Source organism: Dromaius novaehollandiae, chromosome 13, assembly GCF_036370855.1.
Source record: "Dromaius novaehollandiae isolate bDroNov1 chromosome 13, bDroNov1.hap1, whole genome shotgun sequence".
NCBI classification, from domain to species: Eukaryota; Metazoa; Chordata; class Aves; order Casuariiformes; family Dromaiidae; genus Dromaius; species Dromaius novaehollandiae.
The window spans coordinates 14,186,539-14,210,689 of NC_088110.1; the positions used below are offsets into that span (position 1 = coordinate 14,186,539).

Below are 24,151 nucleotides of genomic sequence, written 5' to 3' on the forward strand. Positions count from 1 at the left end.
GTTCATGCTTAAATGATTTTTACAACCATGTCTCATAGCCTAAAACTACAGTACTGTTCATCACTGATCATCAATTATCAAATCCTTTTCTTCTAATTACCGTGCTTATACTTCTCCAGCTAATAAACTCCTTTAGAAGTAGCTCTGTACACAGAGCTACAAAAAGTCACTATTCCCTGCTCGTTACAGTAACTGTGGCATCTTGCAATGTGAACTTAAAAACCATTATATTCCTCTTTCTGAAGTCACCATGAGCTAATCCACTACTTAAAATATTTTGTTTCTAACAAGTTCTACTAATAAATAAATTATCAGTAAAAAGTACAATGAAATCGATGCAAATTTTAACAAAAGTTTGTACTTCTTAGCTGTACTTCTCGTTAACAGCTGAAGGAAGTACAACCAATCTTTTACCTTTCTTCTGCTCAGCATTTTAGCTTTTTGGGGAGGGGTAAAGGAGTACAGATCTGTGACCATGTTATATATAAACAAACGTCATCTGCAGTAAAGCATGTATTTTTTCTCTGGGCACAAAATAGAATTTCAATGAAATTATCAAAATCAATACAATAGCATTTACAAATAGGACCATGACTCTAAGTCCCGGACAGAATACTTTCCTTCCATCTTACATCAGCAATTTATTATCTGTGGGTACATCTATTTTTTTCTCTAAGTTACAGGGAAGATGGATATGAAATATTTTAAATCTTGGCTGGGATTACAAATTTTCTAGTCCGATGGCAACATCTCTATTAATACATCCTTTTTAGCTTCGAAGAACTGCAACATGGAAAAGAGGGTGGCTTTGGATACTGAAAGACAGACACAAATTTTTATATAAGGGGCCTGGCATCTTTGCCAAACAATTTCCTATAAAAGTCAACTTTTAACTCCAGATCAGTGAGGTTTTATAAGTCATTCTGTGGAACAAAGATGCCATCCAGTGGTAGGTTAGATTGATGATAACCTTCTATCTTCCCCTTTTCATCCAAGCACACTGTGTTTAACCATCTTATGTTCCTTTGTGTATATTACTGTGTTCATTCTAATTATGCTGCCTTCATAATTATTTCTATTTTTACTGCATTAAATACTGAATCTTATTGCATAAATGCAACCTCCCAATATAGATATTATTTATAAGAAGAAAGCATGTGTGCTCAAACTGTTTCCAAATGCAAGCTACATCTTAAAACACGGTTCATTCTTCCTCCCGTATTCAACCTTTTACACCTTCTCCCCCTCTCTTCTTGATTAAAAGCATTTGTGCAACTACAAAAACTATTTACTTCAAAATAACATTCAGAAAGGAAAAAATAAGGTATTTGCAGTTGTCCATAACATGCTTCAAAGATTTTGTTTAAACCAAGACATGCCATTCTAAAAATTGGGAGTGTTTCCTTTACGCAGCTCTTTAGAACAAAAATCCTTAACTGTATGTTTGCATACTACTTCCCTCCCACCCCACTCTTTATGAGATTTGAACCCATATATTCAAAACTGCAAGAATACATGTTGACAGAAGATTATTATTATTTTCTGTATGGGACCAGACGACATAGACTGGCATAAAACATGCTCTACCAGTAGACTATAAAATGGAGACAGCACTATACTGTTGATTCCCCTATCTCTCAAAGGTGAACTTTCCAGTTATTATGACAAAGTCACTACACCATGCAGGACACTAAGCAAGCTTATGAATTCTGTGGATCAAAAGATCAGAGATCAACTACAGTATTTTACATATAAACTGTCACTTGAAATTACTGTAACAGCCAATACTGCATTACATCAATTCTGTTCATGTAAATTTATTAGAATGCTTATTCTTATTTTCACAGGTTTAGTTTGAAGATTTCTCCCTTACACTGCTTTGTAATACAATTAATTCACGAAGTCTATGTTGGATCTTACCACTAATAAAAATAAGCAAAAAAGGGATGACTGAAGACACCACATTTGTGTTCAACGTTTTTCTTTATTTTGAAAAACATGGAAGAAGTTCACACTTCTCTTACAGCTTAAAATATTTATTTGGAAAAACACAGAAACTGAAAGTTAAAGCTTAGGGTTAAAAATCATATACAATTTTGAGATTGAAACTTTAAAGTTATTTATTAAACATCTACATCAGCTTTCTATCTTTCCCAAATGGACAGGATGTTTTACATGTTATTAACATGTAACAGCATCCAATTTGAGGCGTTTTGCCAGAATTATGGTTATTAACCCTTTACGTTAAAAAAATGAATACAAGATAGCAAATTCAGAATGCAGGTCTTTTGGCTAGTCTAGCATAGAAGTCTGAAAATAGAAAAATAGTTGATTGTTGTTTGTTCCCAGGTAAACTCTACTTTAAAATGTTGCATGTCAGCAGCATAAAATATGAATATTAAAATAAGCTTCAAATAATCTCAGTCACTCACTTCATAGACACAGATTCTGTGAAAAACCCCATCACACTGGCTGTATACAAGTTGATAATGACAGGCTCCAAGGGGTTATATATACACCTTTGAAATACTGCTTCAGAATAAGAAAGTTCCCATGAAAACACAGGAGCATCTGGCTAGCTGCTACACTATGTCAACTGTATCATCATCGCACACATTAAGAGGATGGTTCTGTCCACTTCTCGCCCCATTTTACACATCTACAGGCAATGTCACTTGGTCTTAATACAATTAGAAAGTGGTGGGATAACACAAGAGCGCAAACATCTCAAAACTGGACAAGTCTAACGAGACCTACTCTAAGTCAGTAATTGGACTAGATGACCTCCGAAGGCCCCTTCCAACCGAAATTATTCTACAACTCTATGTCAAGAGGGAAATTCCTCCGATTGGCCACAATCTGAATTATGGATAATAATTTTGATGTTCTCATTGTTGTCAATGACAGATCACACTAGCGGGTGCTCTGAGGTTACTGAATTAGAAGGTGACACATACAACAGTTACAGCCAAATACGCAGGCCCCTGATGGACTTCAAGGGCCTTCTGTTACATCTCTGCTACAGAAAGTGTCAGGTGGACTATACTATTAATAATATGGTGCAAATACAAGTCTGGATCTCTACTGTACAACAAAAATATTACAAAAAATGGAAATTGTATTTTCATCCTTAGGTATCAACATAGTTGAAAGGTCAACTAAACGGAATGGTCTGTAGTTTCCCTGAAAAATTTAGCTACAAATAATTTTAATCCCAAAGTAAAATTTCAGGAATACATCATTTTTATGTTGCAGAAGTGTCCGAGTTCAGAACTCTATGTCACAGAACTGCTACCATAATATCCTGTGAACCCAGGTAGGCAGTCTTCAGTAGTTCAGTAATTAATGCTGACATTGAAGGCTAGGCTTCTATTTGCGAAACTTCTCACTGCTACAATTCTCTCATGTAATTCCTTCCTATGTTTCCCATAGCCCAGAAGGATACCACAGATTTAAGAATGTGTACTATTAGAGAAAGAAACTGAAAAATAAAGTTCACATTTCCATTTCTAGTGACCAACACTTTGCCCACAAGAGTGAAAAGCTAAAGTAAATTATTTTAAAGAAAGTAGAGTATAAAAATAATGAAACAAATATGCAATAATAAAACTCTAAGGGCAAAATAAATTCATACATAACACAACTATTTTTCAAAATTCTTGCTTTGCTTTAGATGCCAGTTTGCCTTCTGGCTAAAAACACATTCTCCACACACGCTGGGAATGTTGAGGAAAACTAGTCAGCATTCAGAGGATTAATACAGATTTCCAGCTCTGTGCCTTTAGGCTTAATAGTCAGACATCTATTTGTCCTCAGGAGAGGTTAGGGGTTGAAATGCAAATATGCAAACAACTGAATTCTTTGTTAAGATATCAAGAAAAGCTTGATCTTTCTGCTGTTTAATAAATCCTTGCAATTTTATGGACTTATTTAAATGCAGCATTGTATTTTACTATTTTGAAGGAGAAAACAATGCAAGGAAACAAACACATTCATTCTGATGAAAATTTGTTCTCTAGAGAAAAATGACATACACCCTTGACAGCTTATTTACCAAACTCACTAAAGATTTATTGATTTATCAATCGGTGCCTTGAGCATTTGCTTCTCCCCAAGGGAAAATTAACAATTCCAACTAACCTAATATATTCTATGTATAAACTAAGTGAATGCAAGAATCAATCCTGGCACAGTTTACAACATCCAGTTAGAAAAATTCTGTCCCTTTTGGTGTATGTAAAATTGAAAGCTATACTAACGAAGAATAAATGCTCATATTGCTTACAAACATAAAAAATACTTATTAAGACAGTACAATTGAACGCAACAGACATTTTAAATCATTTAAATACTCAGTGGGAGGCAAAAGCATTGGAAAATAAAAAATTGAATGATTTTGCTTCTAGATTAATACCAAGTACTACCACTATTAGTTGCAATACTGACATGCCTCAAAGCAGATATATTTCATGAAGAGCTAAAAATTCTCTTTCACTTCACCTGCAAAAGTTTAAGCCTGTCAATTAATTACCCTTTTGACGATGTCGGAGCAACAGGAATTCCAGAAGAAGAATATGAAAATCTAGGAATATATTGTCATTTAACAAAGCGACAGGAAGAAAAAGAAAACGCTTAAACACAAATAAAATGTACTTACATCATATGCTTACATTTCCTGCCTTAAAAGAAGGTAGGAAAAAGAAAATGTAGTAAATATAAGATTAGCTTTTCACTAGGAATAGTAAAAATATTCAAAAAATACATTTAAAAAAATTATGTCAATAGAGGTTTTGACTACAAAAGAACTCATACAGCAGCTCAGTACATCAATGCTACTGGGTTGAACCTTTGCAGCGCCTGGCCACTACAGAAACCCAAAGACTGCCTCAACCTCTGCTGCTTAAGTAATCCCATGAAGAACAGATAAAGCAATGGAGATTCTCTCTTCTCTAAAAATAAAACAAAAGAAAACAAACAAAAAAAACACCCACCACCAAAACAGTATTTTCTCTAGGCTGATGAGGGGATATAGCTGCAGCTTAGCTGCAGAAGACTATCTTTCAGTCTGCCCTGTCATCACAATTAGTATCTTCTCAGCAAGATAGGTCCCATAAGAATGATAATATCTGATACATAAAAGCATCTATGTATTTATTTAAACTTAATATACATAATTTCATTTACCAGAAGCTTTATTAGATTCTGCAGAAGTAAAGGCTTTACTAAACATTCAAAACTGCATGCAGAGAAAAGTCTTCAAGAAATGTCCCCCCCACCCCTGCTTCTTTTAATAGAGCTAAGTAAGAAAATTGTTATCCAATCAAAGTGAGAAAAGACAGGAATTATTGTAAAATACTGCCCTCTGGTGTTAAGCCTACTCTAAGCTCTATTTTATATTTAAGACCTCCTCCTCCTCAGCCCTCTGCTTTTTTCTTCTCTCTCTCTCTCTTTTTTTTTTTTTTTTTTTTTTTTTTTTTTTTTACCTGAAAGAACCACCTCCAGGGTCATTCAGCTTGTTTTTCTGATTTGCAGAGACCTGAACACCGAAGCCCCCAGGACTTTTGCTGGCTTGTATTGTTGGTGCCTTCCCTACTGTGCCTGAAAAACACCAAGCAATGTTATTATGAGCTGTCTTAGACAATTTACATCAAAGAACCTTCTGTCCAGGAACTAAATTTAACTGTCTGTAAATTGCAAACAAAAGGAAGTTATTACTTTTAAAGATTACATTCCTGAAGAACAACAACTTAAAATATAAAATTGGTATTAACATTACGGTTTGTTCAATATTTACAAAATACAGAAGATTCTAAAACTGAAAACCATTGGCCATAGCTGGTTGTAATACACATAATGGCTATAAATGTGTTTGCAATTGCCAGTAAACCACCCTTCTATGTAATCTGGACAGCATAAAGAAAAAAAATTTGAAGTGTTCTTAATATAGATATTTTAAGTCACTCAAGGTACTGTGATATTAACTGTCTTTTACATTTTCATACATATTCATTCATTGTTCACTATTGCAGTGAAAAGCATGTATTTTCAGAATTTAAAATATTATTTTTAATATTCTTCACTGTTCTATAATACATGTAAAGGAAAATATATTATTGTAAAATTTAAAATAACCTCCTCTTCAAGGTTGTCTTTTACCTTCTTGTTCTAAAAGTAATTTGTCTGTATATAAACTTTACAAGTCTACATGGATGAGTAAAAACTGGGATTTCTAAATGAGTCAAAATCTGTTAGACCTTAAGCTTCTTCTGAACATAAATCAAAAAATTGACATTTAATTCCTATCAGACATTGGAAAATCTAATAAAAATAATAATTTTATGCTGATAATTAGTAAATCAACAGACCTGGGTTGTTATCATTATTAGAAAACACCATATCAGTGTTAGACTCAAAAAGCATTGACAAATGAATCTTTTGGATTAAGTCATCCTTTACTGTTTACATATTTTAAGAACATGTTTACTTGGGTTATGTTTTGTCTGTTTCCTTTAATCCCCACCTATCTTTTGGTATGTGAAAATTAAAACATAATTTATACTTCACTTACAAAAGAAAAGGTGAGATCTTTTATCTCTCAATTAATACTGTTGAGAATTACATGCACATAGTGCTCGAGACACTTTAAAAAGTGCATGGAGTTATTCTTGCACATCCATGGCTCATTTCTATATAAACAGTCATGTTAAAAACCTTAGGGGAGTTAAGTTATTTTTGTTTCATGAACTCTAAAAACCTAAAATATAATTATCTGAACTAACAAATCCTTTTAATAACACTTCTTTGCTTAAAAAAAGAAAAGCAGTAGCCTTGAATGAATCCGGCATTATTTTTTTCATTCTGAAGTCTTCCTCAACCTCGTCCCATTCTCTCAAAGCAAAAATAATTTGACAGACTTTGTTCAATTCCTCAATCTGTATAAAGAAACTGTTGTGTAGATCCCCAACTTTAGCAAATCAAAAAATAAGATTTAGGACTTCAGGCTTTAAGCATGGGGAACAAATACTTTGTCATCAGAATATTCAAGGCCCATGAGATGTGCCAAATAGCAATAGTCCAGTACAACCATTTATCTATTCTAGATGAAGTAATCAAAAGCTTTTCTACTAAGTGAGTTGGAAGGGTAGATGATTAATACAATAACAAAAATTAACAGATTTCAGCATGCAACAATTTACATTTAGGAGACTGAAAATATATTAGCTGTTAAAATTACTGCAATGGCTAAAGTAAGGTAGATAGCAGCATTCCTCCAGAATTAATAATATATTCCTTTAGAATTAACGTCAATGGTTTGTTTCCTATAGATGCTAACTTTTGATCCAAAAAATATCAGAAGGTACAGCAACACAGTAGTTAGTTTTTCAGTGTCAGGAAAACTACATCTACACTGGACATGGAAAAAATTAGTCTCACTTTCTTTCACCCTCCATATATATAATTCTACTTAGATGGATCTTGCAAAGGATATCAATACAAGTTTTGGGTTAAATCACAGTTGTGCACAATTAAACAGTTAGATACAAATATGGCTAAAACACAGATTTATACTATGAGGCAGGGCATATTTTGAAAATTAAAATCATCTGTGGGCTTAGATATTTCATGGGATTGATAATGGCATACAGAGTCTTTCACCATTGGGTCCTTGCTTCAAATTCAATCAGCATGACCTAGAGAAATAAGCTGAAATTTAGAAACTGGTAAGTTCTATCTTTACATGGGTTAAATAGCTGCAATGAATGCTCTGGTTAATAACTTCACCCTTTGGCTCAATTCCCCCATCCATGAGATGCGATTAACAGAATTATTATACTGATAACTGCTTTGATAAAGAAGTGTGAATTTTTCCTGAAATAATTATAATGTTACCTCCCCTGGTGTGGATACAGTTATATCAGTATAGAAGTTCTTAGAGCCTGCCTACATTATCAATACTAGTGTTCTAAAAAGCATTACAATTTGTTCATACAGATGCATTAATATTAATGTAAAGAAGCATTACACTAGGAGAGCTACTCCTGTTTGAGAAGGGAAATGCACCATTCTCTGGAAGCCAGCTCAGTTCTGCCATAACTATCCTTAAGAAGTCATATGCCACACAATTATACTACCATCATTTTCTACACAGACCATGTCCTATTCCAGTATCCTACTTCCTTCTACATGGATGGGCTGGTATATAACACCAGTTTACTGATGTTTATAGTAGAGAGTTTTAACACTACATCAAGGTCAAAATGCACTGGTATCTGATAGTATGCCATAGTGGCATTTCTTAGAGCTGCAAACACAAAGGCAGACTTTTTTCCACACGTGGGCTGCAGGATAAATAGTTTTACAGTGGGGCATTTTCTAGATTTCCATTCTGATTGCTGACTTTGCACTTAAAACAATACTGTGGTGGGCTTAAGCAAGCTTGTAAATAGCAATAAGCTCACCTGAAAGCAGGGCTTTGCATGAATTGGGTTTTATGAATGCCATCTATGTACAGCTCTATATAAAAGCTAAGTTGTATTCCTTAAACAGTCAGTTAACTTGTTACTATCTCATTGGCTGATCAATGGCCTTCACAAATAAATTTGTGCTCTTAAACGGCTGTTTAAGTTACAGATGCCAATGCCATGCAAATCCTTGGCACGTTGCTGACATTCATGGCTTAGAGACACACTATTCCACAAGCACAGAAATGAAATCAGCCTTCATACTCAGACACATTGTTCAAAAGTGAAAGTTCACACTGTAAGACACAGAATATTTTTCCTGTTAATAAACCCAGGACGTGAGTGTCAGTCCTATCAAATGTACACCTTTCATGACAAGTAAATGCCTTTCTTCCAAACCTGGAAAAAAACAACCTATAGGATTACAGGGATAGCTTGGTCTCCATGTCCATTCAGCCTTTGGCATCTCTGAAGAGAATGGACCAAGTAGAACACTAACTGCGATCACTGGATTTTTGATTCCTTCTGTACCCAAGGAGGACAAAAAAGACTAAGCAATAAAGTCAAACAGGCAGCAATGGCTTATATGTGCATTTAAATTAATTTGATTTCAGATTCAATATCTGAAGATGATAAGCTCTGTATCCCATTACGAACCCTCGATTATTTAAATGCCCACATCCAGAAAGATATTCTCATACATAATTAAAAAAAACCCCCTAAGGCTAACAGGTTTAGTGATGGAAAGAAACAAGTAAGTGTTTATTAGAAAGTAAGAAGGCTTCAAGAACCCTCTTAAAGAGTGGAATGTAGCAGTCAGATATTAATCCATCTGTGCACGAACAGATGGGTGAATCATGTATAATACTATACTCTTGATTCCCTGGCTAGTCCATGGCATGTCATGTTGCTGCACTCAGTCTCTGACATCACCAAAAAATAAATAAACACAGTAACAAAAAAAGGGCATGTGGGTTGACAAGTTTCTCTAGGAGTCCTACCTTGACCTCTGTCAATGGAGAGATAACGATTATCATGCCCAGCTTCAGGGGTAAGAGCTAAATCAGGATGATGAAATTGAGAAATTCTCTAGGCTTCAACAAAAAATGAAGTATTTCTTTCTTGGTCCAGAGTTACAAGTTCAGAACAGTAAGAGTCAAGTTCCTGACTTCTTTCAGAACTTTCCATGAAAAACTGCTGAGTAAGGAACTAAGCTTGTGAGAATTTTGTCATGAGTAGTTTCAAAAGTTAACTGCGTTGGTCCGAAATACGGCAAAACTGCATAGTGAAAACATACATTGTCAGCCAGTAAGAAGTAAAAATAAATGTCAAGCCTGCCAATGTCAACACCGTAAGTCTTTTCCCATGCTACTAGTTTGCAATTACAATAAAATTCATACAAAGGTAACAATCTCACTAAAATATTTAAACCCATACCTGGTGGTCTAATGGTCTGAGTTATTACCACTGGCATCCTAATCTGGGTAGTCTGGCAAGCAGGGTTTCGTTTCACAGTTTGAGCAGATGTTGACTGGATAATCTGCTATTATTAAAAAAAAGTATACTCATATTATATTCTTTATACACAAACACACACAACGTAAATATACTAATACCTGTAATTACTGATATAAGCATATGGATCTCTAAAGCACAACCAGCTAGTGACAAAAGTCATATTTATGTAATGCATGTGGTTGTGTGTGTGTGTATATATACATATTTTGTTGCTATACTTTTAAAAAAAATCAATTATTTGACACAAATGTCATATGTCACAAGCTTCATCAAATAATATATTTCAAAGAAGTGAGGTAAATATTAAAGTTTAGACTTTTGTCTTCAGAAATTTTACTAGGAAGCAAAGCATTTTTGTAGAAGGAAATGCTGCGCTAATTTTAGTGGTGTCCACCAACAACTGTTAGGCCTTTCATTACATATTGTGTCTATGCTTTTTAAAGAAAATACATACTAAAAGTAAATTCCAAAATATTACGGGTTATAAAGTCAGATATGCACAAAACGGAAAACAGAGAATGTTTTGTGGTGACCATGTACTGTTTATCTTTTAAATGTTAATGGTGGTTTTCATGGTTTCACATAATACTGAACCAAATTCTGAGGTCCTTATCCAAAACCAAAACTGGGCAAGAAACTTAGAATTTGATCCATAAATAAGTTAAACCACAAAGAGAAAACCTGCAAGGATCATGCCTAAGTGATAGCAAAACATATATTCATGAAATAAGGAACAAGGTAGGCACAGATATAATGAACATAAGATTCAAAAAGACACGTGAATGTTGCAGAGCTGGAAAAAAAAAAAATCCATGAATAAACTTTAAAAACCAAACACAAGCAAATAGCTGAAAATAAGATTAAAAAATAAGATTACAACCACAATTTATAGTCCAGAAAACCTCAAGAGTCATGTACTCTTCACAGTTGTAACTATGTTACTCCCATTCTGTAATGTGTCTACTGTCTTTGAATGACAGACCTCTTTCTCGCACCCCAAAATTCATTATCATCTCCCAGAATGACAATGTCACACACTGCAATCTAATTGAATACGCTACATGAAGCAAACAGGGAATACTGCACTTTTATTTGGCCCTAGTCTGTATTATTCTTACATACTGTATATAAAAATATATTATTTAGCTGAATAATGTAAGGCCAAATCTCTGACTTCAAAGTATGCTATGGAGAAAAGGAAAGGAGAAACAATATTTTCAAATGACACGTAAAAGTAGAGAATGAAGAAATTAGGGAAAAGAATCAGAAAACACTCCATCAGCAGAAACCAAGGATTCCCAAATCATGCAGAAGGAACAGAGGTGAAACTATAAATAAGAAAGGGGGGGAAAGAAAAAAAAAAAAGTATTGAGGGAAAAAGACTGCTAATGTAGGCTGGACAAAAAACAAGTAGGGCCATTTTGAAATTTGGAAATTCCATCCTGTGCATGCTGAAATATTAAAAGTTGTGAAGTCGTAATAAAACTGTGGAAGGTTGCCATCCAGAACCATTGGCCATAGCCACCTTGCAGAAAGAGAAAAGGGGAAAAAATGGTTCAGGATTCAGCTTCAGCTATGGACACCAAAGGAAAACGTAATGCTTGTACTAAACAGAGAAAATGAGCAAATGGATACAGATTTAGTTCATCAAGGCAGAAAGTCTTGATGCAAAGTATTTGTTTGAAGTAAATAGAGACACTCACACAATGTAAGAATAAAGTAGCTATCATGCTTAAAAAACAGGAAAGAAATAAAGGTGGTAAGTGAAAAAGAGGAAGAAAGAGGAAGAAAGAGGAATTTGACTGCATTTTGATGCACAGAAAACAATTTACATGTAAAGCAAGCGTATTTTAATAAGTAAGGAAACAGACTAATCCACAGTCAAGAGGCTACATTGACATTAAGGAGAGGGGGAAAGTTGTCACTGGATGAGCTTTCAAAGAGTGATGAAAAGCAGCTATACCTTAACTGGATGAAAGTCGGGCCAAAAAGGGAGATGTGTGTCACCTGTGCATGGAATTACTATTTGGCACTATACTAATCTTCTGTGATTAAGTTATTCCTCTGCAAAGCTAACAACCAAGCTAACAACTTCTTGAGTTCAGAATCAAATTCTGTTTCACATGACTAGCATTCTCCTGTGAATGCCCTAAAAAAGTGGGTCAGTAAATAGGGCAACATTTAATCATTTCAGAAGATATAAATAATGGCAATGTTTTCTTTACTATTAAATACACTTGAAAAATGTTCTTTAACAAGTACCAAACTAAAATCTCAACATATACATAAGGGCTGAAAGTGAAGAAAAAGATCAAAATCAACATCTTAAATTCTACGCAGAAACTGATCAGTAACCAGCATGTAGTTTCTAAAAGTAGCAACTACAATTCAACTCAGAGCAACATTTTGGTTTTTTAAATAGTTTTAAGGTAGCAATTTGTCTTCGAAACAGAAGGTGCAAACTTCGTTCCAGATGAAAATAAATAAAGGACATAGCAAAAGCTGATGAATCAGAAGCAACCGATGCTGCAACAAAATTGATTAACAACCTAAACCACTCTTCGTCAATTAAACTAATTTAAACTATTCTAATTCTCTTGCCTTATTTCCTCACAGTATAAAAATTATCACTAAGTCCTTAACTTGGTCTGGAAAATGTAGATAATGAACAAGGTACTGGTAACAAGCTAGTCCCAATAGGAGATGGTTAAATTAACCAAAATTATTTTACATCTCTCACAGCCTAAAAATATGAACAATGACTGTTGTCCAGCTAATGCACTGTAACCTATTCACAGTCTGAATCCTAACACCAGTTCCTAAGCACCAATTTACTAACTCAGACTGACAAAAAAGTTACAGAAGTAGATGTTTTTAGTATACTGAGCTTAACACAGACATTACTTAAGCCTTAAGAAAAATTTAAGGGGAGATCTTACTGCTGGCTGCAATTACCTAGTGGGAAGATGCAGAGAAGATGGACCCAGACGCTTCTCAGACGTGCACAGTGGAAGGATGTGATACAATGGAACACAAGTTAGAATATCAGAAATTTCAACTCAATGTAAGGAAAAAAAATTCCCAGGAGGGTGGTCAAACACACTGTAACTGAACCTGTTTTGAGCAGGAAGTTGGACCAGAGACCTCCAGAGGTCCTTTCCAACCTACATGATTCTGCTACTACCTCCATAATCATAATAGTAATGATTTTATAAAAGTGCTAAGAAAAGTGACAATACAGAACATAAACCAGTCTTCGAAGCCTGTGGAAACAGTTCATCATTCCCTCTCCCCTAAAAAGAAGGGAAGTCATTTTCAGTATTTCCACCACTGAAGACAGCAAGCACAACAGCCAAACAATAACAACAAAGACACAGAAAACCTAAGAGATTTAATATGATATAGCCATTGCCTGGAGTTTGAAAACGAGTCTGCAAAATAGCAAAATTACAAACAACACTGTGATCAAGACAGTGCTAGGTCAGCAAATACTGTCACAGACCAACTTATTCCTCACCAGTCTATCAGTCAAAAGTTGAAGAATCATCTCCTGGGCTGTTCTTTGAGAAATACATTGAAGCAGGAAAGTCATAGTGCACTCGGAGAAGTAATCCTATGTTTCAAGTTAACTTCATTTTTTTCTATAAAATAACATTTCTCACAATAAGGAAAGTACTCTCCTTCTTTATCTTCCCACTTCTCCCCTTATCCATCCTCTCTCCACTGCACTAATGAAGCTCACTTAGATACACCACCAGTCTGCTCCTCCAGATGTGCTCCTCCTGCTCACTTCCTGAACGCTTCAACAGACTACTCAGTCTCAGCCTGTTTCTTAAGGTTCACTTTATTTTCACAGAGGGGAGGGATGTCTATACAAAGGTGTTTCCATATAAGAAGTAGACTTGTGAAGATGAAAAGAGGGTATTCAACAGTCACATTACTGATAAACAGAATAACAAAGCAGTGACAGCTGAAATACCCGTCTTCCCTAAGACCCTTCTTTGCAAAGCTTAGATTCAATAAGTATATGAGACTAAAATAATAGTGCTCTCCAATTTCGATCTTAAGCAAAAAGGTGATGATCATACCAAGACTGGTGTGAATCTTCTATCATATATATTATTACAGGAAAAAAAAAAAAACAGATTCCAGGTGTAAACACAGACCAAAAATTAACAACACAGATGACTAACAGATACAGGTTCAGAAAAAATTCAGCCAAAGCACATTAAATGGATCCAAGCACAGTTTGTTAACTTCTGTTTTTTTTCTCTCACTTAAATGTGAGATGTTAAATAAAAACGAAAGGCAGTACCTACAAATTATGAAAAGCAAAAATCCTTTAAGACGATTAGATTAGAACTCACTGCTAAGGTTTTGACGCCAAGAATTTTCAACTCTCAACAAACTAGGCGCTACTTTGCCCATGCAGATGCACAGCACCACAATGATATGCTTCCACTTACTTGACAAGGGCTGAAAAATTAGCCTGACTTGATTTACACGAAACATACTTTGCAACAGAAGCACTTCATCCAAAAGCTTGAGCATTTGAACTAATAAACCACATTTTACATGTACACACCAAATACAGCAATAAAAACAAAAGCATAGAAAATAGAAGCTGCTGTAAACAATCGAAACTAAAAATAAATTTGGAAAATATATTCTGTACTGAGTATTTTTTTCCTCTAAGTTTAAAAAGTATTGTGGAAGAAAAAAACAAATAAGCCGCTTAACTTGTAAATGTACAAAATTCAGAACGGCTATGGTCTGATATGACATTTATCTTCACTCATGAGTAAACACTTGCTAACTTACTTGTGGCTATGCCACTTGTGATTTATCAGTCTACTCACTCCTGAAGATAAATGTCATATCAAACCTCAGCTATCATGTAATCTGGCAGCATTAACTTACAATGTTCATCCTTTTATAGGCTGAGATTTCATATTTGCTGTTATTTACCATGCTGCAATGGTAACAGTCACAATGTTTAAACAATGCCTCAAAATGAGCATAAGCAATTACTTTTCTTCTCCCAAACCAAAAAAAATGAACATTTTTTAAACAACCATATAACTTTTAATGCTAATATGACCACAATACTATTCCACTGAGTTTATGTTTTCAAAGAAACTATGAAGAAAATAAAAACAAAAGCCATTGGATCATTTGTCCCAACTGCTCCCCAAATTATTACTCAGTTTTTCACATAGTATTTTATCTAATCCAATTTTAAATGTTTCCAGTGATGGCTCTTTCATCACTTCCTTTGGGAGTCTGATCTACCATTTAATAACCTGCTTTACTGTGAGGATATTTTGCCTTATGTTCAGCCTAAATCCTACTTTGCTTAATTTTATCCTGTTATTCATATTTACACTCCCTTAGATCACCATAAATAATTCATCATTATACTTTGATGTTTAAACCTTTAAATATTTGTAGATGTTCTTTATGTTCCCCTTTAGTCACTGTTTGACCAACTTATGCGTGTTTAATTCTCTTAATCTTTTCTTTTAGTCTTTGCTTTTAAATCTGTCCTTTAATAATCACCTCCTGTTACTGCTTTTAAAATGACATTTATTGCTGATATTCTCCTCATATTATGGTACTGACCACAAAATTCTGAAAGTAAAGGTCCCCCTTTGATAAAGTAAGGTCTGGTCCATGATAACAACTCAAAACACAAACTGTTTTTGCCACTAGGCTGTACTTCAAACAGGCATACAAATTTTGTCAAGTTCAGACTTTGCTCTATTAATTAGATCCCAGACATCTACTGCTCAACCACCATTTTTTTAAATGTTATTATACATTGAATTCCAAATCAGTGACTACATCTTTATTAGTTCATTAATATAAACTACTCCATTTATCCAAAAAGGCATCTTCTGCTCCTCCATTTCTAAGCTGCCTTGCACACAGAACATAAAAAGAAAATGATGATTTCCTATATCTCACCAAAATGTGTACAAACTACACTAGTTCAACAGCAGCAAAGGCTTCAGCAGAGCATTAAAAAATGAAGTAGAACATCCCCATATAACATGATGCTTATTCTGCAGTTGCATCTTATTTCCAGATTTCACTAATCTGTCTCACCTTTTGGGGGTCCCCAACCACCATGACAGTCTCAGAAGAAGTGTCAGAAAATGTTTTGGCAAAAAACATTCTAACAGAACTTAGAAAATGTCTAAATTTCCCCTCTGGACAACATACACAATTTTCTGCAACAAACAATGGTCCAAAAATACATCTCTCAATCCTAGACCTGCACAAATCTTGGTATTTCTTTGTGTATACCTAAATTTGTTTTATTTAAGATGAACCACTTCAAATCTATCTTTCTAACTGTTTATCATTTAAATCTAATAATTGGCTTCAACATCCAGGAGCCCTTTCTCATTATGATGCAGTGTCAACACCATACATACAGTGCAAGTCGATCACCACTACTTAACCTCCTCCTTACAATTTCAGCATATTTAGCAAAAACTTTTCTGTTGTCTATAGAAATTTTGTTTGCTGTAACACTCATGATGTGGTCCCTCAATGAAAGTTTGGACAAACTGTGGACATTGCACTTGGAACAATTACACAAATTGATTTCTGGCTAATCTCATTAAAATCTCATCAATAAAATATTAGCCCAAGATTCACCTACTTTTCCCTAGCTAGTAGTAGTTAGCAGTACTAATAACACTATCTAACTCTTACACAGAATAGGTTTTCCATAGTTTTAGAACATGGATTTCAACATACTTTACAAGATAGATATATAAATAGTCACGTATGATCTCCATTATCACTACACATTTCAATGCTGAAGTCTCCTTTGTGTAAGTCCACACCACACACTGGGACAGGGTACAGAGAACTCCTAAGTTGCCCACAATATAACTGGAAGAAATATCACCACATCAGAACTGCTAAAAGCCAAGTGAGCAAGGCCTATGAACAAAATCTGGGTGCAATAGCAATATGAGCTAGCATCTCAATATTTTATACGGTTTTGGGTTCCCTGTATATAACAAAGAAGCCAGCAATAGCTCTCAGATCTCAGGCCCTCTGCTGAGTTGTATGGACATGCTCTTTGTCTTTCATTAATTTCTATCTAAATGATCAGCAAACATACTATGTCACTAATTAATAACAACTGGTGAAGCCAACATCACTTCACAAGTCTAGTTCTGCTAAAAACCTTCTTATACACTCACACTGTATTGTTTTTCTGGAAATAAGAAAATTGCTTTCCTATAATTTTGATTTTTTTTCTCTCTAAATTAACAGCAGTATTTTACAACACCATATCAAAATAGTTTCTGAATGAGCTCTCCAAAAGCACTAAAAGATGGCCTATCTTAGCCACTACTTGATCTAGAAGAGTATTTTTCACTGACTCTAATAAGAACAGTATTTGCCTAAATGTAACAGTTTTTAAAAGCCACTATTCTGACTAATGTGATTCAGAATGGCATAAATTGAGATGCTCTGAAAGTCTGTATTATAGATTAAATATATACAATGATATAGATTAATATGATGCCTTTCCAAAAGTGTTGTGGACTATCTCTAACACTGACCCTTCTGTAAAACAGAAAAGTCAAAAGAAATGAAGAGCTGACAAATCCTCCAGATTTTAAAAGAAACTGGACTACTGTAAACTGGCTGGTTCAAAAGCATCTATATTCCAAAACAGGCTTGCCCTTTTGCAGCTGGACAGTTTGCAAAGCCAGCTGGAACTCTCTCCAGTGAGCTTCAGGCTTGGGGAATCTGGAGCTCAGCCAGGTTCCTCCATCAGCACTGGCCACCCTTAGGCAAGCCAGCTGTAATCTTCCTCTCCCGGACAAGTCCCAGGCAAGATAGTCAGGAGCTCCTTGCTGGGCTCTGAATTTGGGGAGCACTAATAAGTGTGAAGAGCGTGACTGCTGTCACCACAAGAAAGTCAATACTTACAAACAATTACTACTGTGATATGGATGCTGCTGGAGAGTTTGCATGCCATGCGAGTTGATGGCTCTTGTGATTTATCAGATTGTTTGTGCAACATCTCTTATTTTATAACGCTACCTTTGTCTGTATAGAACTAACTCAAGGGCCATTAAAGAGTGCTCAGTTAACATGTTTGATTCTACTGACTAGTTGCATTTTCAACAAATTAAAAACAAATACAGATAGCCTGTTTTACAGTAAAGCCAGTAAGGTTTTATCTTTTATGTATTCACTTTTTTGTAAATATTTTCTCAGAAATAATATTAAGCATAGTTTTCCTCTGCACAGCTTGCTACCTTTGTGAAAATGTAATGGTCATCTTACGTACCCAGTAAGATGAAAAGTCAGTCCTCGATCTACCATCTTCTCACAGAGGGGTAAAATGTCTTCTTTTCCCCTCACACCAATTTCCCCCAATATGTAACTCTAGAAGTTGTCAGCTCCCATATATTGCATTGGCATGTTGAATAAGATGACAGAGTAACTCTTCACATTGTTAATCTTTACTCATGTTAATGTCATGAGTGCTTGCTTTGTGTATGCATTGGCATGTGAGAGAGAGACACACAACTTAAAAGGTATGTGAAGGTAAAGAGCTGTCTCCACATAAATTTGTCTTTTTCAGAAAACATTCCACAAGAACTATAATCACAAGAGTGAGAATTCCCATGGATTTATCAACACACTTTTGTTCTACCTCACTGTTTCTCAAAAGCTGGGGGTGCAACTCACTTGGTAGTCATGAAAGTGTTTAAAGGGTGTTGCAAAGTGTTGGAAAAAAAACAGCATTACCTGGCAGTAGCTCAGTTCTAAGACTGTGGAGTAAGATCAGGCTGGAATTACTGGCCATAAATGTTCATACTTGTGAGAAATCAGCTAGCTGTGGACAGAAATTCAGTTTCCCAAGACAGGGAGTAATTTTTACACCTACTGCCAGTAATTACAACCAGTTCCTGCTCCCCTACCTTGAAAAACCAAGCTATTGTCAATTCAGTGTTGCGTAAAATTAGATGAATTGAAAAGGAGTCACAAAAAGCTTAAGGGCCACTTTTTAAAATAATACAACAGCCCAGAATGGGTGGGGAGAACTCTTATTCAGAAGAATTCAGATAGCTAGACAGATAAAAAAAGCAGCCAAGTTCAGATGCAAGACCACATCCACATCTTGTGTGTGCTATAAAAGCCAAAGTCAGGTGTTTTTTAGAATCAAAGATGTTCTTATACCTTAAAACTATGCTCATTGAAGACTGCTAAAATTATATTCATTTTATTTTAAATTTAGTAATTTAATTGCTAGAAAGCATTTGTATGGTTCAAATGACCCAATGCTCAGATGTTTTGAAACTGTATACTGTTACATTCAAAGCAAAACATTCTCTCCCCATACATTCTACTTGCTATTTATTTCCTTTGTAGAGCCTATAAATGCAAGGAAAGATCAGTGTAATGTGTTCCATTATATTTGCATTTCAGAATCTTGATAATATAAATTTTCATCAACTCAATACACCCTTCTCGAACTTTCCAAGTTGATTTTGAAACCAAAGTCAAGTACTTTACTCACACATACACGAAAGCCACAGACCATACCTGTATAAACTTACAGCCTTTGTAGAAATTCTAAATATAGTTTAATTACAACTGTATACACACACACACACTTACACACACACATACTCCTATACAACAGTGGGATAAATTCATCACCCTCTCAGCAAGTAAATGGCTATACAATTGCCATATTACTAATGCTATGAAATCAATGAGTTTAAGTACATACAGTAGTTTCCAATGTGCACGGAGATGACAAGTTTTTGTAAATACCAGGGTATGAAACTATTTCTAGACAAAACGTACCAGTACAGCACAGCTGTTCTTCTACAATATTTTATAACTATGTATAGAAAAATTTAAAATGAGGTGCAGTAAATTTTAATGCAAACTAATCTAAAAAAAACAGTATACATAATAACATACAAAAAGTTACACTTTCGCCTCTAAGTCTTGAAAAAGTTTCTGTTCTACTTCTGTAATTAAATAAGAATCTTCTGCAATGAATCACTATATTTCAGAAAAAAAAGGCCAAGAGCCTCCAGAGCCCTTCTTCAATTTAAGAGACGTTAATATTATTTAACTTAATGGGACTACTGAAAATATATAAAGGTTGCACATGTATGTAAGTCTCCATAAAATGAGATGCTATATCACAGAAAATGATACAAAGAAAAGAAAGTATTTTTCCCAAACCACCTGAAATAAAAATAACATTAAAAGCTGCTATTCAGTGTGTTTAAAAATTCGTTTTCATACTACAGTACCTACCAGTTGAGAACTCTGATTTGACTGTACCACCTTAACCTGAGGAGGCTGCACTGTATTTGATACAGAGACCGTGCAAATGTTGTTTGGTTGCCTTATTCCTATTGTCTGCGTTGTGACAACAGCGGAAATACTTCCAGAGGCAGATTGAGGTATAACTTGTGATAGCTTGGTTTGCTGAAGTGACTGCTGAGACGGCTGTCCTTGCAAAACTGAATGTTGACTATTCAGTAAAGATTGTCTCAATGCAGGTAGACTTTTCTAAAAACAGAAGAAAGTTTATGAAATATCAAATTTCCAGGTTGTCAAAAAAAAAAAAAAAAACCTTTTTAAATTTGCTATAAATACAATTAGAAGAATATAGCTTTCTTCCCAACTATGCAATCTGCCTATTACTCAGAAAGAAATCAGACTGAATATACTTCATAAGAGGAAAAGTTCAGTTTACATTTTTAGTAAGCTTTCATTTTGAATTTAGCAATTCTATAGATTCTGATGTGTCCTAATTCCACTATAACAGGAAAATATGATATCCTCTCATGAACACTCCCTCCTCAAAACACTCGACTATCCAGAACTTGTAGGAAGGGCAAAAAAGGGAAATAGGAAAGGCAGAACAGTGGGAACAACTCTATTCCCACTGCATGCTAGAAGTGTTAAGCTGCACCAATTTACTTCTCCTGACATGCCTCCAGTACCTAGAACAAGGTGATTTAACTGTTAATGCCCTATAGCAATAATTATTTACAGTAATATTACTGATCTAATGTATTCTGACTGGATTAGAAAAGCATACTATTGTATGCTTCATGTTCAGATCAGTTCAACCAAAAAATACACTTCTAGAAGGATATCCTGTATCTTTACAAACAAACTTTTTAGTTTTTAAGTGGCAGCAGTGTTCTCTGAAGTGCTCCCCCCAGGCAGTTGTAGAATTCAACAGTGTTCGACCCAAGCTACAGTCCCTCCTAAACTTCTACTATTTATTTAAAAACATAATGGCTGTTGCCAAGAAAGGACTTCAAAGAAAGGAAACAAGTTAAAACATCATTATGCAAGAAGTGACTGCAGAGTAAGAGCAGGAAAAGGCACAAAAAGAGAGTCGGTATCTTGAAAAGATGGGAGGGGAGAGAATTTTGTAGGAAAATTGAAGAGACAGAAGAAATGGTGGAAATTTGTCCTAAACTGAGAAGTTTAAGACTGGAAGAAAAATGCTTTTGAAATGATAGTTGTGGTTTGTTGGGGCAAACGTGGTTTGTATGGAGGTATATAATCATGCATCCAGAAGCTATTGTAGCTAATGTAGAAGGAATGAATTAGAAGTTTACCACTTCATACACTAATTTAGGACCCAATGATTAATACTTGCTATCATATCAGAAATTTAGTTATAGACAAGATTAGTCCCAGCTTACAGACAGGACCTAATAATTAATTATTTAAACAGCATTATTCAGTTTAGTTTTTAAATAGTCACCATTACGTATGTATTGAAATGACTCATATATAGATTGCAATCAATAATATGGAAGTTATTAAATTACTTGAAGCATTTTATAGAAGCAACCTGCAATTCTTCCAAATGTGAATGTTGTATTTCATCACAGAAAACAAATCTACTATCACAGAAAAGTAAATGCATTATAAGAGTAAAGTTTCCCCACAAAACAGACAATGTATAATTTCCAAACTAAAGAATAACAGCTTTTTTACTTAAAATTAGTGACTAAAATGTTCTATAGCAGAGCTACTCAAGAAGTTACTCCAGTTCAACTCTGGACCACAAGTAAGTTTTGCTTAAAGCTAAGCCAAGGTCCCAAACACGAGGCCTCCCTCCTGGAGGAGACCACTACTTCTCCGCACTCCAGCACCCTGGCCCAGAGCAGCTGGCTGCAGCCCAGCGCCACAGCTCCCAGCCATGGAGCAGGCGGCGGCGCCTGGCCGCCTGGGCAGAGCTGGAGCCTGCGCCGGGTGGCCTGCTGAGCACGTACGAACCGGTAAAACTACCCATCGGAGCAGAAATTAGCACTGCAAAGTAAAAATTAATTGAGTCGTCCTGCTCTAGACAGGCAAAGCTAATGCCATTTAAAAGTATATTCTAAAACTTCAAGTACTGACATCTGCATTGACATGTTTATCTAAACAACATTTACGTTACCTTAAGGAAAGGTACAAGATATGGCTGAGGAGATGATTTGAGCTCTGATTGAAGGCGGCCTGTAAATTCTTCTGGATCAATCTTTGCATCCTTGGTGAGGGAAGGGAAACCCACAACAACGCAGTTCAGTTTTTCGGTTGTTTCTCGATAATAATGAGAACATACACAACTGGCAAGCTCACAGTGTAGAAACACACACACTTCCCATATATAAACATACACACATATATACACACACACACACTGCTAGCTTGGCTACCATATCAAGAAGTACACTTAAAATTCAAGTAACTCAACTCCTCTGTAGCGATAAAATCCTTCCATTAAGAACTAGTTTATGTATTTACCATGCTGCTCAGAATTAAGGCATCTCTGACATTTATACACATAGTGTCCTCAGGGATGCATGCTTTAAGAAACAACTAGATCCCACAAACACTCAAGTCTTTTCAGGAATTCCATTCTCTCGATAACTTTTACACAGCAATCTCTTGTTAAAAACATTAATCCAAAACCGGGTAGTTGAAACTATTGCAACATTGAAACAAACTATTGAAACTATTTGCTAGTTGCAAACTATTTCAACAGCTGCTAGCTCTTGTAATAGGAAAATACTTTTACTTAATTTCAAAACCAATTCTGAAAGTCCAGTTTAATCTAGTAAGTATGCACATGGATGTGTATATATTAATTGACACCTGCATAAAAATTGTACATATACCTATATATAAAATATTCAAACATATGTGCACATGTATACACAAATTATATGTTATAAAATATACACTAATAAATATATAAAACTATAATATATTTAGTAAATATAGGAGATCCATTTAATCCAAATGTATTTTATAATACTTTCAAAATATCATTAGTTAAAATCTCAGATTGTAATAAAAACATCCATGAGCTTCCTTGGGCTGATACAGAGCAAAACAAAAACAAACCAATACACCCCCCAGTAAATACATTTATTACATATGGGCTTCAATATTTTGTTTAAAATATAACTAGTACTTACCTTCACTTAGCTAATCCTTCCTAGTTTTCAAAAGTCAAACCATTTTTTTTACTGGAACCACTGAATATTATTGTTGGATGGCTCTTACTTTATAAAAAAAGTCTTAGGCTTGTTTAAAATACACAGGTTTCTCTGACAAGCAGTTCAAAAAAATATACATCAACCACTTTCAACTCCAAATTCTTTATAGACTATATTTACCTTCTTTTAAGAAGCTGATCTATTTGTCCAAGTCCATAGTAATATATATTTGCAATACATTCATATAATTCACTAAACATCTATTGTACTGGAGACTACTTTAAGTCAGGCTTTTTCCAGGCCCAAGGACTCTGTCTAGCTGAAACTCTTTGCCTCTTGAAATCCCTTTGCAGTTAAGGCTACACGCAGCCACATTTTTCTGCAGAACTAAGTGGACTCAGCAGCTTAGCAGAATACATTTCCTTTAGTACTAGAAACACTAAACTGCATTTCACAGGGAGATCTCTACGTTCATACAGTGGTTGCAACACTTACAGTTACAACATTTAATAGCTTTTTACTGTTCCATAAAACACCATGGTTTAAAAGAAACTTAATGAATCCTTCAGAAAAAAATCTTGTATTTTATTGTGTTTGTCTAAATAAACATGATCAAAATATTATCCATTAAAACAAGAATATTTTCCATAA

General features: G+C 34.9%; 1 protein-coding gene across 1 annotated transcript in view; it reads right to left on the reverse strand.

Annotated features, from left to right (window-relative positions):
• LOC112987640 (transcription initiation factor TFIID subunit 4-like) overlaps positions 1 to 24,151 on the reverse strand; it is a 152,443-nt gene that overhangs the window by 106,607 nt on the left and 21,685 nt on the right. The window contains exons 6-9 of the mRNA XM_064519675.1: positions 22,456 to 22,545; positions 20,301 to 20,558; positions 9,900 to 10,005; positions 5,484 to 5,598 (exon numbers count right to left, since the gene is read on the reverse strand). Of these exons, the coding sequence (XP_064375745.1) occupies positions 5,484 to 5,598; positions 9,900 to 10,005; positions 20,301 to 20,558; positions 22,456 to 22,545 (569 nt within the window). The remainder of the gene's footprint in view (positions 1 to 5,483; positions 5,599 to 9,899; positions 10,006 to 20,300; positions 20,559 to 22,455; positions 22,546 to 24,151) is intronic.